Consider the following 17,379-nt stretch of genomic DNA (forward strand, 5'->3'; position numbering starts at 1 on the left):
AATTAGAATGAATTTGGTTGTTTAATATATATTAAGCTATATGTTATAATATCAATACTATAATATTCATATTTGAAGAATATGAATTTATTATTTCTAATGGAAATGAGCCTAAGTAAGTAGATATAAAGTTCCTTGTTCCTAAATAAGAATTACCCTTGACAAATGCAAGGTCTTTAGATTGGCACAAGAGCATGGCCCAGGGAACCCTGAGTGGAGGGCAAAATGGTTTGTGGTCCCAGTGCTGGTTTGATATTCTGCTCTCTGACTCCACCCAAACACATTTATGATTGACAAGACAAAAAGCACTGTCTTAGAGAAAATGCTTTACTGGCAATGGAGTATAAATATTCTAAGATGAGAGAGACTAAAAAGCAGGGTTTTAAATTGAGTACAGTTGACAAATTGGTAGTGGTAACAGTGAGAGAAAAACTACAATGTTCCCCAAAAGAAAGCTTTTAAAGGCAAAAATACAAAAATTAACAAATTGAGTAAATTTGAGTATAGAAATACAATTTGAAATAATTTCCTGGAGAGTGTGGAACATGGAATAACATTAGATTTTGGTTCAATATTATGCTTTTACCAATATACATTGTATATTACTGTGTTCTTTAACAGAATAAAGTAATTAGTCTAAAATCAACTTAAAAATTTTCTTACTTGGGTATTTTTTTTTTAGAAGAAATGTAGATTGTCTTATCTCTCTTTTTTCAAATAAACAATGCTCGTTGTTAATGGGACATTTCTACAATTGAAAAAAAATATCCATAATACAATGTACCTAACCAACAATGAGATTAATATATAGTGTTCCTTTTGGTAAATTTATCAGTTGGTTTGTTTATATTTATATTTTTATACTTTGGTTATCCTCTTTATCAATACAAATTCTAAGATTAAAGTGAATCACCTTGAAATCTTTGCAGTATGTACTATGCTAAAAAATAAGATGCATATATATATATATACACACATATATACATACATATATGTAATGATTCTACTTTTATATTTCTGCAAGCTTTACAATGTCATTTTGAATGATGTTAATTATTACCTTTTAATGACTTCACCATATAATTAGGAATAAAATAACTTATAGCACAACATATTATTTTTCTAGTCCAAACCAGCTTTGGAATTGGGTTATTTCCATTCATGTTCAGACTAACAATCATGAAATCATAATTTAGATTTTGTTGCCTTTTGTATTATGTTTACCTGCTAGAGCAGTAAAGTCAAATAAATACTTCAATGATGTTTTTTTTAAGGTTGGCTGTGGGTAACATGATATTGTAAGGTTGTAGGTGGCTTTTTTTTTAAGCTATGTACAAGAGAAAGATTAACAGGTTAGAAAAGAAAAATAGGAGTTGCTTTTTAAAGCAGACCAGCAGACCAGCCTCATACTCAATTGCATAATCTTTCCCATTTCCTATTTACACTATTTGAAGAAAAAATTCTGTTTTTCTTTTTCCTAGCAAGATGCATTCTTCCAAGTAAGACCCAGAAAAACAAAAAGGCTAGTTCGACATTGTAATTACTTAGCATTATTTTCGCTTAAATGAGGTGAAACACACCAGTAGGTCTGCTCGTGGAAAAGAAAAAAAAAATTTATAAAATGTCAACTATGCATTCATTAGACGCTATTATAGAAAAATGTTTAACTTTAGGGAGGAGACATTTAACCCGATACACATTAAGTTGTTTCTATTCTCCGCTAAGAAAATGAGGATAATTAAGGAAAATGATTATATGTGCTTGCTAACTGGTTTTAGGTATAAGGATACTCTTTATGACAATTTTGTTTTTATTGATGATAATTCCATAACACGATCACACTTACTCTAACTACCATTGACAAAACTGTCATCCTCAGAGTGCTAAGCCAAGCAAATGGCTACCCCTTTGAATACACTGCAAAACCCAAATACTTTTGTGTGTCTTAACTTGATCTTCATGCCCTAAGATGTAGCTGAGTGCCATGTCTTTTCCACATAGAATAAATGTTAACCCTGCTAGCTTCCTACATGTGGAGCATTATGTTGACCCTGGTACATTTTTCTGCAATGGGATAAACCTTTGTTGGAGTATATAGAGGGCATTTAAAAGAACTGTAAATTGCTTTCTTAATTTCTAGAAATTCTTAACCTCAAATTTTTAAATCACTTTTTTATTTTCTGAAGAATTTTCAAAATTTTATTTAACGAAATTATTTTGAACAGCGATTCTTTTAATGTTATTTTTCTGTTTTTCCCTTGAGCTCTCTGCTCTGTTTTTATTTTTTTATATATTTTTAATTTTTTTAATGTTTATTTATTTTGGAGAGAGAGACAGAGCATGAGTAGGTGAGGGGCAGAGAGAGAGGAAGACACAGAATCCCAAGCAGGCTCCAAGCTCTGAGCTGTCAACACAGAGCCTGATGTGGGCTCGAACTCATGAGCCATGAGATCATGACCTGAGTCAGAGTTGGATGCTAAACTGACTGAGCCACACTGGCGCCCCTCTACTCTGTTTTTAAAATATCATGTGTGTATGTGTGTATTTATTTATATCATGTTACTGTTTAAAAAGTCTTCTCTCTTCCCATAACTGCCATCATTTTTATGAGAAAAAGTCAATTTTAAATGGTGCATGCTCATTCTTCTCTTGTCAGTTACCTTACCTTATAGAATTGAATAACTGGAACTTGCTGGTAGAATGACACCTAGTTATATTTAAGCCAGAAATGAATTCCAAACGTATTAGGGGGTAGAAACAAAACAAAGATTTTGGATATATATTATGATAAAGAAAATAATGTATTATATTGTATTCAATGCATTACATTGAAAAATTAAAAAAAAAACACTTTTTTTTGGAGAATCTTATGCCCTTTCTCTAAAGCAGAGATGATAGGCCGTATATGAGCTATAATCTAACAGCTGATGACAACAATGATATTTAAATATACACATTTTTTACAAAAACAGTGAATTATTAAAGAAATGCAAATTGAAACAACACTAAGATATAATATTTTGCCTATCATATTGGGGGAAAAGACAATAGATACTACACAGTGCTGGCAACAGTATGGAGAAAGCAGTGCTCTGATTTTTCTGTAACTGGGAGTGCCAACTGGAAAAACTTTTTTGGAAGTCAATTTGAAAATACATGTTTAAGTCCAAATATTGCATATCCTTTGGCTCAGCAATTTTATTTATAAATGCACCATGCATGCATACTAACACAAACATACAACAATGTATGTACAGAAGTATTTGCTGAGTGAGTGTTGAGCTTTGGCTCCCGAATCAGACAGACCTGAGTTGAAATTACCATTCCATTACTTTCTAGATATGTGACCTTGGGCAAGTTACATAGCATGTCTAGATTTCACTGTCCTTTGAGGATTAAATGAAATGATGTCTATAAACTGTGTAACAAAGTGTGTAGCACCTTAAGAGATGTTTTTACTCCTTGTAATGATGACAATGTTATTATAAATATGCAGCATCACTGATAATGGTAAAGAACTAAAAACAACCCCATTATCCATCAACCTAATAAACTTAGATTGGTTGAATGGAATACAACATAGTCACTAAGAAGAAGAAGAACAATCTACATGGAACAAAAGGCAAAAAATACTTTGAAAAAATCAAGTTTTAGTATTAATAGTATTATTCCATGTGTGTGAAAAGGCACAGTAATAGGGGCACCTGGGTGGCTCAGTTGGTTAAGTGACTGACTTCGGTTCAGGTCATGATCTCACAGTTTGTGAGTTCGAGCCCCATGTCGGGCTCTGTGCTGACAGCTCAGAACCTGGAGCCTACTTCAGATTCTATGTCTCCCCCTCTCTCTACCCCTCCCCTGCTCACGCTCTGTGTCTGTCTCTCAATAATAAATAAACATTAAAAAAATTATGAAATAAAAGACATAGTAATATATTTTGCTACTTTATATCAACAGAGAGAGAGAGAGGGAAAGGATACAAACCAATATATTAACAGTGATTATGTCTGGGAAGTGAAATAATAGGGCACTTTGTTTTCTCTATTGTAGTTTTGATATATTTTATGCTTTTAAAATCATTCCTTAGTGTATCCAAAAGTCAAAAATTATCAAAAAAATAATATTTATGATTATGTTCTTTACTTGAAAATTAGGACTCCTGAGAGAATTATAAGTATTGTGGAATCAATACTTAAGAAATCCTAGAAATGGGAGGTACCTCAATACTTATCCTAGTCTAGCATCTCACAAAGACCACAAATTGACTGAAAACCAGCTCCACCAACTTAATCTGATTTTAGGGATAATAAGCTTACTAAGTCCCAAAGCAAAGTTTTACTGTTAGAAATTTCTTTTTTTTTCTTAAAAAAAATTTTTTTTTACCTTTTATTTATTTTTGAGAGAGAGAGAGAGGGAGAGAGAAAGAGCACAAGTAGGAGAGAGGCAGAGAGAGAGGGAGACACAGAATCTGAAGCAGGCTCCAGGCTCTGAGCTGTCAGCACACAGCCTGGCGCAGGTGGGGCTTGAACTCACGAACCATGAGATCATGACCTGAGCCGAAGTTGGACGCTTAACCGACTGAGCCACCCAGGCACCCCAGAACTTTATTTCTTAAATTGAATAAAATGTGCTTCCTCATAAAATTCCTGCCATCATTTCTATTTTTGCTTCATAAAGTGAATGAGGCTTTTTATAAACTTATTTTAAATGACAGCTTTTTAAATAGTTTGAGGTTGAAGCATAGATCTTTTTCATTTAAAATTTTCCCAGTTGTTACTATTTTTCTGTATATAAGAGGATTTCCAGGCTTATCACCTTCTTGGTACCCCTATCTGAAGGTCCTTGGAGATACCTAGTGTCTTTTATAGGCTGACTCATGACATTCCAAAGTCAGGATAACCTTTCAAAGAGAATATTAAACTAGGTGGCCCAACTGTATATTAGTACTAATAATATCCAGCTTGATGTTCTATATCTATGAATGTCAAGTCAAATGTTTCTTTATGTTCTGGATTTCAAACCTATTCTGTTATTTTGGAATTATATTTTTATGAAAGGCTATAACTTACAAATTATTTTCATAGGCTTTATATCCTTTATAGTTTTTATAATTTTTAAGATAGTCTGGGTCCAAATATTTGCCCATTTAAGTAATGTGGGAACTAATTTCAGTAAGATTAAGGTGTTAGAAACTATAATATGGCAACATATTGGAAGAGTCAAGATCAGCCTTCCTTTCATTTTAACTTAATTTAACATCATTTATGAAGAGTAAATTGAGGTTGTATTAGGATTGACTGGAACTTTTTTCTATTACATATTTATATACATACATATGTGTGCAAACAGACACACATGCATGTACATGTGCACATGCGCGCGCGCGCGCACACACACACACACACACACACACACACACACACATTGATGCATGCATTTTGGAGCAAGAAGGGACATTAGTGTAGTGATATCTTGCGAAATATGACCAGAACATTAGCCTGTATGTGTGATCCTGAGTTCTCTTAATAATCTTTTTAATGTTGATTTATTTTTGAGAGACATAAAGAGACAGAGTGTACATGGGGAGGGACCGAGAGAGGGAGACACAGAACACAAAGCAGGCTCCAGTCTCCGAGCTGTCAGCACAGAGCCCAACATGGGGGCTCGAACTCACAAACCGTGAGATCATGACCTGAGCCGAATTCAGACAATTAACCTGCTGAGCTACCAGGTGTCCCCTGAGTTCTCTTCATACACAGTCAAGCCCAGAATCTTGTGAAGTTCCAGTTATGGAGCACATTGTGTCTTAATCTAACTCGGCATTTGAAATTATATGTCACCACTGTGAAAGTTCTCTTATTTTTTGAAAATGCTTTGACAGAGAAATCAAATTGCATTTGGGATGAAGGATTATCAATGTTGCTTGCTTTTATAAAGATGTAGTGGCAGTAGATATGTCAGATATCAGACCATTGAAATGGATGTGAACATAAATTTATCTTGGTATATTTTCAAAAGTTCTCTTTTATTTTGTTCAGTTGGTCTGCCTAGTGTCCAAGTTCATCCCTTCTCTAATAATTTATATTAAAAACTATGACAGAGAAGTTTTAAATTTTGGTGGTTTGTATTGCTCAACTATCAAGTCTTAATGATTAGTCAGCTCTTATAATATGTCTAGATTTAAAAGACAGCATGCAGCACTGAGATAATGAATTAAAATATGTTGTTTCATTAGTATAGTATATGGTTGTAAGTAAGCAATAAAGACTTGATGATTGTATTATTAAGCCAGTGTGTAAATAATAGACATCAGACTCTAATTAACACATGAGTTTATTTATTCAGTTCATTATCTGTGTGTTTGTATGTGTGTGTGTACCTGTGTGTGTCTTACAGCTGTTATTTCGAGAAACCAAGAAGGGCCGGGAGAAATGGGAAAGGCTGTGCTGATTCCTAAAGATGACCAGGAGAAAATGAAAGAACTATTTAAAATCAATCAGTTTAACCTTATGGCCAGTGATTTGATTGCCCTTAACAGAAGTCTACCGGATGTAAGACTAGAAGGGTGAGTTTACATGTGTTATATAATCTTATTTTTAGTAACCTCCATATTTCACAGTAGCTTAGAACTTCTAGAACTCTGTTTTTGAATACCTGTGCTGTAGCGGGGATGAACTGTGCATGCATATGATGGGAAATATAAACCAGTTTCTTCTCCAGCAGAGCAGAATATTTTACTTGCAAAGATATCGTGGGAGACACAACTCTAACAGGTTTCTCTTCATGAGATGCTTTTTTTGTTTTGCTTTATCTTACCAAATACTGAGTAAACAGGATTTTTGATAGGTTATGTGGTTGCCTGTATAGAAAAGTCTTATACTTTGTATTTGAAAACTATAGGCTTTGCTGTTCTAGTGTAAAAATGGCCAATTGCCAGTATGATTCTTTGACCTTTTAACATTATTTATTATGGATTCCAGCGAATTAGGGTACTATTTTATAATTAGAATGCTCAGCCATGGAAGAAATAGTCACTTGGAAATAATAATACTGCATGCAAAATAATGTTGAAAAATTCAACTTGTTTGTGATTAACTGTAAGTCATGCTCTACATAGTTGAATGAATTTTAAATGGATATAATAAAAATTAGAATATTTAGTGGCAGTATTGTCATCCTAATAATATAGTCCTTAGAAAAGATAGGTCCTGAGACTTTAGAAAATCTCCAGGTTTACAAATATGTTGCAGAATACATTTCTACGTAAACAGAAGTTGTTCTTTTAGACATCTAATGACTTTCTCCATATAGAATAAAATAACAGTTAATGCAAATAAAATTTACCACCTATAATGGGTTGTATTACATTAGTAATATAGTGATATTATCATATTTATCATATCTCTTTTTTTTCCTTTCTAAATTACTTCAAAAAATACCAAAGTAACCAAATCTTGTTGAGATGGTTGGGCTGGATTGTCAGAAGGTTCATTTGATAGCTAAGTACTGGTTTTGTACATCCTTGTATGCTTTTGTCTCTCTCAAAAAAAACCTCATAAATAAGTACATATTTTGCACATTTTTGGTCTCTAACAAATGACTAAAACATGAAAATTACATTTGTGCATTTCAAAGATCTATAGCATTTTATAGGTAGTTATGTCTATATTTGCATATTTTTACATAGACACATTTGTATTTTTAAAGGCCTACAATAAGTTTATTCTTGTAAACAATTTTGAAACATTTTAGATGCTAAGCTTATGCCATAATAATTGTGCATTCCTCACTTTCTTTTATATACTATGTTGTAATAAAATGGATAAAGGTGATACCTTTTCAGGAAAACCACCTAAACAGTATTTTAAATTTTTATGAAACTTTATTTGCAACTATCAGAACATAAATTTTATATCAGATCTGAGATACTTAAGGTAACAACTGCCTTAGTACAGAGCCATCAGTTTAAAAAAAGGAGAAGGAAAATGTTCATTGAGCATCATTTAAAATATTTGTGGCCAATGGCATTTCTTCTTTTATGAATCACTTAGTAATTAAGTGCTTGAGTAATTATACCTTAAAATATAGAACAATTCAACTTTTTAAAATGAAAAATTCAAATGGATTACTGTAAATATTACACAAAATGCAATATTTACTGTGGTTGTTTTTATTTATTTTGTGTGTGTGTGTGAGTTAGATACATCTTTATTACAAGAATTTCTAATCACCATGAGCCTCTTTTTTTAAGTTGAGATATAATTGATGTATAAGATTGTATTTGTTTCAGGTGTACAACAGTGATTTTATATTTGTATATATTGTGTAATGATCACCATAATAAGTCGAGTTAACATCTATCACCACACAAACTTTTTTCTTGTGTTGAGAAACTTTTCAGATTTACTCTCTCAGCACCTATCAAATATGCAACGTTGTATTATTGACTATAGTCATCATGCTGTACATTATTTATTTATTTTATATGACTTATTTATTTTATAACTGGAAGTATGTACCTCTTGACCTAATTCACCCATTTCTCCCAGCCCCCAAACTTCCTCCCCTCTTGCAGCCACCAATATGTTCTCTGTATCAGTTTATTTCTTTTGTTTTTAAGATTCTATCTGTAGGTGAAATCATACAGTATATTTCTTTTTCTATTTGACTTATTTTACTTGGCATAATACCCTTAAGGTCCATCCATGTTGTTGGAAATGGCCAAATTTAATGCTTTTTAATGATTGAGTATTCCATTGTATATATACCACTTCTTTATTCATTTATCCATTGATGGAAACTTGGGATATTTCCATACCTTGGCTATTGCAAATAATGCTTCAATGAACATAAGGAGGGTGCATATGTGACTTCAAATTTGTGTTTCTGTCTTCTTTGGGTAAATAGAAGAGAAATTGCTGGATCATATGCTATTCCTATCTTTAATATTTTAAGGAAACTTCATACTGTCTTCAATAATGGCTCCACCAATTTATATTCCCACCAACAGTGCACAAGACTCTTTTTTTCTACATTTTGTCAACACTTATTTCTTGTCTTTTTGATATTAGCCATTCTGACAGGTGTGAGGTGATATCTCATTGAGGTTTGGTTTCCATTGGTTACTTACATTAGACATATTTCAGGTGCCTGTTGGCCATCTGTATGTCATCTTTGGAAAAATGTATGTACATATCCTCTGTTCATTTTTAAATTGGATTATTTGTTATGTTGTTGTTTTTTATGAATTTGTTATATTTTGGATTTAAGCCCTGATCATATATATGATTTTCGAATATTTTCTTACATTCAGTAAGTGGTCTTTTCATTTTGTTTGTGGATTTCTTTGCAGTACAGAAAAATTTCAGTTTGATACAGTCCCAACTTGTTTATTTTTACTTTTCTTGTTTTTGACTTAGGAATCACAACCACAAAATCATCACCAAGATGGATGTCAAGTAGCTGACTGCCTGTATTTTCTTCTAAGAGTTTTATGGTTTCAGGCTTTAACATTCAAGTCTTTTAATCCACTTTGAGTTAATTTGTGTGTATGGTGTAAGATAGTAGTCTAATTTCATTCTGTTTCTTGTGTCTGCCCAATTTTTCTAACACCATTTGTCTTTTCTTTAATGTATTTTCTTGCCTCCTTTGTTGTAAATTAATTGGCTACTATATGCGTGGGTTTATTTGGGGGCTCTCTATTCTGTTCTATTGACCTCTGGGTCTGTTTTTATGCCAGTACCATATTGTTTGATTACTAAAACTTCATAATATACTGTGAAATCAGGGAGCATGATGCCTCCAGCTTATTTATTCTTTCCAAATATCGCTTTGGCTATTTGGGATCTTTTGTGGTTCCATACAAATTTTAGGATTGTGTGTTCTGTTTCTGTGAAAAAAAGCTATTGTAATTTTGAATAGGGATTGCATTAAATCTGTAGATTACTTTGGGTAATATATGCATCTTCCTTCACCTATTCCTCCTCTTCCTCTTCCCCCATCCCTTTCTCCCCCAGTCCCCACTCCTTTCTCCTTTAGCTTCTTCCTTTCTCCTCTTCTCTTCCTCCTCCTTCTTCTTTTCTAATTGCTCAGGTTAGGACTTGCAGTGCTGTGTGGATTAAAAGTGGTGAAAGTGGAAATTTTTGTCATTTTCTTGATATAGAGGAACAGCTTTTCACTGTTGAGTATATTAGCTATGGGCTTGTCATATATTGCCTTTAATATGTTGAGGTATGTTCCTTCTATACCCACTTTATTGAGAATTTTTATTTTAAATGGATATTTAATTTTGTCAAATGTTTTTTTTTTCTGCATCTATTGAGATGATCCTATGATTTTTATCCCTTGTCTTGTTAATGTGGTATGTCGTATTGATTAATTTGCAGATGTTGAAGCATCCTTGTGTCCCAGGAATAAATCCCACTTAGTCATTATGCATAATCTTTTTAATATTGAATTGGGTTTGCTAATAATTGTTGAGGATTTTTGCACTTATGCACATCGGGGATGTTGGCCTATAATTTTCTTTTTTGTGGTGTTCTTGTCTGGCTTTTGTATTAAGGTAATGCTGGCCTTATAAAATAAATTTGTAGGTATTCATTCCTCTTCAATTTTTTTGGAAGAGTGTGAGAAGGATATGTATTAAAATTTTGCATGTTTGGTAGAAAACACTGGTGAAGCCATTGGATCCTGGACTTTCATTTGATGGGGGGTCTGATTATTAATTCAGTCTCCTTACTGGTAATTGATCGGTTCAAATTTTCTCTTTCATCATGATTCAGTCTTGGAAGGTTGTATGTTTCAGGAATTTATTCATCTTTTCTAGGTTGTCCAGTCTGGTGGTGTATCATTGTTCATAGTAATCTCTTTTGATCCTTTATATTTCTGTGGTATCAGTTGTAACTTGTGCTCTTTCATTTCTGTTTTATTTATTTGGGTCTTTTCTTTTTGTTGTTGTTGGTGAGTCTAGCTAAAGGTTTATCAATTTTGTCTACCTTTTTAAGGAACTCACTCTTTCAGTAATATTATCTACTGCCTTTTAGTCTTTATTCCACTTGTTTCTGCTCTGATATTTATTATTTCCTTCCTTTTTCTAACCTTGTGCTTTGTTTGTTCTTCTTTCTTTAGTTGTGTTTAGTGTACAACTAGACTGAGATTTTTCCATATATTAAGGTAGGTCTGTATCACTATGAACTTCCTTTTTAGAACTGCTTTTGCTGCATCCTGTAGATTTTATATGTTGTATTTCCATTTCCATCCTCCAGGATTTGTTTTAGTTCTTTTGATTTCTTCAGTTACACATTAGTTGTTTAGTAGTATGTTGTTTAATCTGCACATATATTTTTTTAAAGTTTATTTATTTTGAGAGAGGGGAGAGGGGCAGAGAAAGAAGGAGAGAGGGAGAGGGGGAGAGAGAGAGAGAGAGAGAGAGAGAGAGAGAGAGAGAGAAAGAGAATCTCAAGCAGGCCCCATGCTTTCAGAGTGGAGCCTGACATGTGGCTCCATCTCACAAACTGTGAAATCATGACCTGAGCTAAAATCAAGAGTTGGTCACTTAACCAACTGAGCCACCCAGGCACCCCAAATCTCCACATACTTAAAAAAATTTTTCAGTCTTCTTCTTAAAAATGATTTCTACTTTTAAACCAGTGTGGTTGGAAAAGATGCTTGATATGATTTTAATCTTGTTAAATATATTTAGATTTGTTTTGTGGTCTAACATAAGATCTATCCTGGATATCTATCCATGTGTCTCTGAGAAGAATGTGTATATTGCTGTTTTGGGTGGAATGTTCTGTATTTATAGAGTCCACCTGGCCTAATGGGTTGTTTAAAGCCCATATTTCCTTATTGATTTTCTGTCTGGACAGTCTATCCATTGATATAAGTAAGGTACTGAAAACCCTATTCTTACTGTATTACTGTTATTTCTCCCTTTAGGTTTGTTAATATGTGCTCTGTATATTTAGGTGTTTCTTTATTAGGTGCATAGGTATTTATAAATTGCTGTATCTTCTTGTTGGATTGATCCTTTATCATTATGTAATACCCTTTTTGTCTTTTATTACAGTCTTTGTTTTAAAATCTGTTTTGTCTGAGGGTGCCTGGATGACTCAGGCAGCTGAGTGACTGCCTCTTGATTTCAGCTCAGGTCATGATCCCAGAGTGGTGGGATTGAGCCCCACCCCAGGCTCTATGCTGAGCATGGAACTTGTTTAAGATTCTCTCTCTCACTTTCTCTTTCTTCTTCTGCCCCTCTCCCTTGCTTTTGCTATCTCTCTCTCTAAAATATAAATAAATAAATAAATAAATAAATAAATAAATAAATAAATAAATAATCTATTTTGTCTATGTATAGCTACTGCAGCTTTCTTTTGGTTTCCATTTGCATGAAACATCTTTTTTCATCCCTTCACTTTCAGCCTGTGTATGTTCTTACATCTGAAGTGAGTTTCTTGTAGTCAGCACATAGGTTGGTCTTATTTGTTTCTTTGTTTATTTTAATCCATTCAGCCAGTTTTTTTTTTCCATTGGAGAATTTAGTCCATTTACATTTAAAATAATTATTGATAGGTATGTACTAATTGCCATTTTGTTAATTGTTTTCTGACTATCTTGTAATTTTTTAGTTACTTTCTCTTCCTTTTTTTCTTCTTTTCTCTCTTCCCTATGGTTTCATGACTCCTTAAAGTTATGCTTAGATTCTTTTCTCATTATCTTTCATGTATCTTCTACAGGTTTTGGATCTGTGATTACCATAAGGCTTACATATAACAGCCTATATAATCAATAGTCTATTTAAAGTTGACAGCAAGTTACATCTCAACATATTCTAAAACTACATTTTTACTGCCAGCCCACACATGCATTTTAATTTTCATGTCGTGCTTTTTATTTTCATGCAAACTTCATTTGCATCTTTTTATTTTGTGTATCCCTTAACTAATTATAGTTGTTTATACTGCTTTTGCCTTTTAACCATCATGCTAACTTTACTAATTTAATCCACTACCTTTCCTATATACTTACCTATACCATCAAGATTCTTACTTTCATATGTTTTCTTGTTACTCATTAATGTTTTTTCTTTTCAACTTAAAGTAGTCCCTTTAACATTTTTTGTAAGTCTCCTGTAGTAGTGAGGAACTCCCTTAGCTTTTGCTTGTTGGAAAACTATCTTTCTGCTAATTCTGAATGGTAATCCTGCTGGGTAGAGGATTTGTGGTTGGAAGTTTTTTTGTTTTTTTGTTTTTTGTTTTTCGTTTTTCCCTTCAGCTTTTTAAGTATATCCTGTACCTGGTGAAAAGTCTGATGATCATCTTATGGGGGGTTCTCTCATACATATCAAGTCCTTTTTTCTCTTGTGGGACTTAAGATTTTATTTTTATCTTTAACTTTTGATATTTTAATTATAATGTGTCTGGTGTTGATTTCTTCCAGTTCATTTTATTTGGAACTCATTTGATTTCCTGGATCTGGATGTCTGTTTCTTCCCCAGGTTAGAGAAATTTTCAGCTATTATTTCTTCAGATTAGTTTTCTTCCTCTTTCTCTCTTTATTCTCCTTCTGGTACCCCTGTAATGTAAATGTTTTATTTGATGTTGTCCTATTGGTCCCTTAAGCTACTTTCTCTTTTCTAAATTTTTCTTTTTGCTACTCTGCTTTGGTGAGTTCCACTACCCTGTCTTCCAGATCAATAATCCTTTTTCTACTTCCTCTAGTCTGTTGTTGAAGCACTCTTATGTACTTTTAGTTCAGTTATTTCATTCTGCAGCTCTGTGACTTCTGTTTAGTACTTTCTTATATTTTCTATGTCTTTGTCAAAGTTCTCACTATGTCTCCTGGTTCGGTGAACATCCTTATACCATTACATTGAACTCTTTATCAGTTAAGTTATTTATATTCCTTTCATTAAGTTTTTTTTCCCTAAGGTCTTGTTCTTTTATTTGGAACTTATTTATCTGTTTCTTCATTTTCCTTGATTGTTTGTGCCTATGTATTAGGAGAGAGGCCTACCTCTTCCAGTCTTGAAGAAGTGGCTTTATATAGTAGATTAATCTTCTCTTTCAACCTTGTCCTAGCTCTTGGTTGTGTCTTGAACCTTTGGAGTTGTCTAAATAGCCTGATTTATTCTTGATAGGTCCCTGTTTTTGAGGTTGTATCAAAACCTGTCATTGTTTCAGAGGGAGGGATCTTAGCCCCTGCTTTCAGGCTGATTGGAAATGAAACCCTCAGGCAGCAGCTTTTGAAGTATAGTAATATATACAGTCCTGTAGGATTACAGTTGTAAACCTGCTGGCCTCCAGATTGGGGGGTATTTCCTTGGCAACATTTGCAAAAATCAAAACTCCTAATGATTGTATAAGCTTCTTTCTGGGAGGTGCTAGCTGGCTGTAGCAAGGTCCCTGGAGACACAAAGATGGCATCCCCTGGCCTCTGTTCTCTAAGATCAACTCTATTCCTTCTGTAGATATCTGCTGAACTGGCAGTCTGCCCCTCAGACTAAAATTCCAGGACAAGCAAGTAGGCCTTTTCACAGAAGATTCAGGTGTTTCAGTCTTCTGTCTGTGTTGTGCCCTTGGGTTATTAGCCTGCCAAAAACTGCCTTTTCAATTGTTTCAGTACTGTAGGGCCCACAAATGCAACCTCCCCTAGCCAACATAGATCAACACTCAAGAGGTATCCCCTATATGGACTGGGCACACCAGCCAGCTTTAATGGAGCAATGGGGATCATGCACTATGTTCCCATTAGTTTTAGTGTGTTGTGGGTAGTGCTGGGCCTGGGCGTGCCTGCCAGCTTTATTGGGTCTGTAGGATAGCACTGAGGTGGGATGTACCTCCCAGCCATAGCAAAGCCATGGAGAGTGCAGGGTTGGGACATTCTCTCTGGCACTAGCAAGATAGAGGGAGAGTGTAAAAAAATGACACCCAAAATTAGTGACACTACTAAGTAGAATGAGATCCCCCAAATGGTGCTCACTGGCATCTCCATCTCCAGAGAGTCCCAACAGGCTCCTGCCTCTCTAGCAGACACTTGAAGATTAGCAAATGAATCTCTTTCACATATGGTATCATGATTTTCAAACTGCTGGTTTTGCACAGGTCTTGGGTGCATGAGTCTACATGCAATCTCTTTAAGTGTAGATTCTCAGCTTCCTACATCCTTTGGGTTTCCTGGACACCAATTGGTTTTCAAAGCCAGCCATTCTGGGGCCTTGTCCCTTCAGTACAGGTCCTAAAGGCCAGGATGCCTGATGTGGAGCATGTACCTCTTGCTCATCAGGGAGAAACTCTGTATTTGTGAGATCTGATTATGATCAGATTGTGGATTGTTGATTGTGGGTTGCTATGCTGGGGTGAGGATTTTGGTGAGACCAAGCCTTTGCCTTTCCTACCCATCTTAATGTAACTCCATTATCCTTTGTTGTGGAGAAACTGACAAGCTGGTTTTCAGGTCTTTTTTTTTAGAGGGAAGTGTTCTATATGTAGCTGTAGATTTGGTGTCTGTGGGAAGAAGTAAGCTGAGGATCTTTTGTGTCACCATCTTGAACTACCTCCTGTGTACTGTGATTATTAGTGCTTGAATTTTGAGATTTTTAAAATAGTCTGTGAAATAATATTAATGAAAAGAATACTTTTCTATTTTATGTGCCACCATAGTTTATGATATCAGTAAGAAAACATAAATGCCATCCAAACTTTCTAGACAAATCGTCAAATGTGTGGAGGCTTATTGCAGATATTTGCAAGTCATGTTGAATGACTCAATTGTGTGACTGTCTGGGAAAAACTAATGTTGAAAAACACATCATGAATCAGATATACAAACTGTTAGTTAAAAGATGTACAAATCTGTCAATACTTGTTTTTTTTTTTTTTAATTTTTTTTTTCAACGTTTATTTATTTTTGGGACAGAGAGAGACAGAGCATGAACGGGGGAGGGGCAGAGAGAGAGGGAGTCACAGAATCGGAAACAGGCTCCAGGCTCTGAGCCATCAGCCCAGAGCCTGACGCGGGGCTCGAACTCCCGGACCGCGAGATCGTGACCTGGCTGAAGTCGGACGCTTAACCGACTGTGTCACCCAGGCACCCCCAATACTTGTTTAATGTAGAAAATATCTTTTTTTTTTTCAATTTTGGTATTAAAGTTCAATTTTTGAATAATTATATCTTAAAAAGATATGAACACATTAAAGTAGCCAAGTGATGACTGATAAATTATATAAAGGTGTACAAAATTGGTATTGAGAAATAGTTGTTAAAAAGAACTTAATTTTAGTGGAAAACTTGAATTGATATCTACTTACAAAGTGTCTGAATGACACAAGCAGTGAATTCATTCAAATATCTCAGCCTATTTTACTAGAATATACCCTTAAACTGGATTGACTGAATTCAGAGATTATCCTAAAAGTTTAATGTTGTGTGTACCCTTAATATCAATCTACAAATATTTGAAGATATGTACAGAGCAAAAAAATTAAGCAAATATCCCATGTTTTCACAGAGAAGGGACAAGATGAAAATATTTTTTCTTGGAAGTAATTGTAATGAAACATCAGGACAAATTAGAGTTAAGTTTTGGAAAATACAATCCTAGTGATTGAATATTTACATTAAGTTACTTCTTTATTTGACATATTTAATGTATTAAGTGTATAATAAATTTATATATATTCTAATTACTTGAGCAAATGAAATGATAGTATTAATAACAGTCATGGTAACAGGATATTTTAAGTGCAGTTAAGACTGAAGACCTTACTAAATTTCTTATTTTCTTTAAGTCCCTCCATTTCTGGGATTCTTGTTGTATATGCATATAAATAAACTTTTTATAAATAAAACTTTTTATGTATAAATAAAAATACATATATTTATATAAACATAAATAAACTGACAGCTGTTATCACCCCCTTTTCTCTTTTTCCCATCTTTCCTAACAGCAAAAAAAGTGAAATGTCATAAAATTCTGATTCAGAATTTTGAGGAAAGTGAGTATTTTCCTCAATGGTCATCATTGAGGTTAATATGTTAATGGTCATCATTAGAGATTTGTTACCATGCTTCTCAATAATCATGGTTCTAAGGCGCTCAGTTGGTTAGCATCCGACTTTGGCTCAGGTCATGGTCTCATGTTTCGTGAGTTCAAGCCCACATCAGGCTCTGCAGACAGCTCAGAGCCTGTAGCCTGCTTCATATTCTTTGTCTCCCTCTCTCTACCCCTCCCCTGGTCACACTCTGTCTCTCTCTCTCTTTCTCTCTCTCTCTCTCAAAAATAAATAAACATTGAAAAAACAATTATGGTTCTAAGATTTTGTAAATTTATGTAATTTATATTTAAGAACAGGGATAAAAATTTCTCTTTTCAGGATGTCA

At 34.0% G+C, this 17,379-nt stretch overlaps 1 protein-coding gene across 4 annotated transcripts in view; it reads left to right on the plus strand.

The window, feature by feature from the left end:
- The window catches only part of GALNT13 (polypeptide N-acetylgalactosaminyltransferase 13), a 555,198-nt gene that overhangs the window by 219,425 nt on the left and 318,394 nt on the right, over positions 1-17,379 (plus strand). For all 4 annotated transcript variants that reach the window (XM_040475110.1, XM_040475113.1, XM_040475109.1 and 1 more), the window contains exon 4: positions 6,394-6,562. In XM_040475110.1, the coding sequence (XP_040331044.1) occupies positions 6,394-6,562 (169 nt within the window). The remainder of the gene's footprint in view (positions 1-6,393; positions 6,563-17,379) is intronic.

Source organism: Herpailurus yagouaroundi, unplaced genomic scaffold (genome assembly GCF_014898765.1).
Source record: "Herpailurus yagouaroundi ecotype Mexico unplaced genomic scaffold, PumYag 140, whole genome shotgun sequence".
Classification (NCBI taxonomy): Eukaryota; Metazoa; Chordata; class Mammalia; order Carnivora; family Felidae; genus Herpailurus; species Herpailurus yagouaroundi.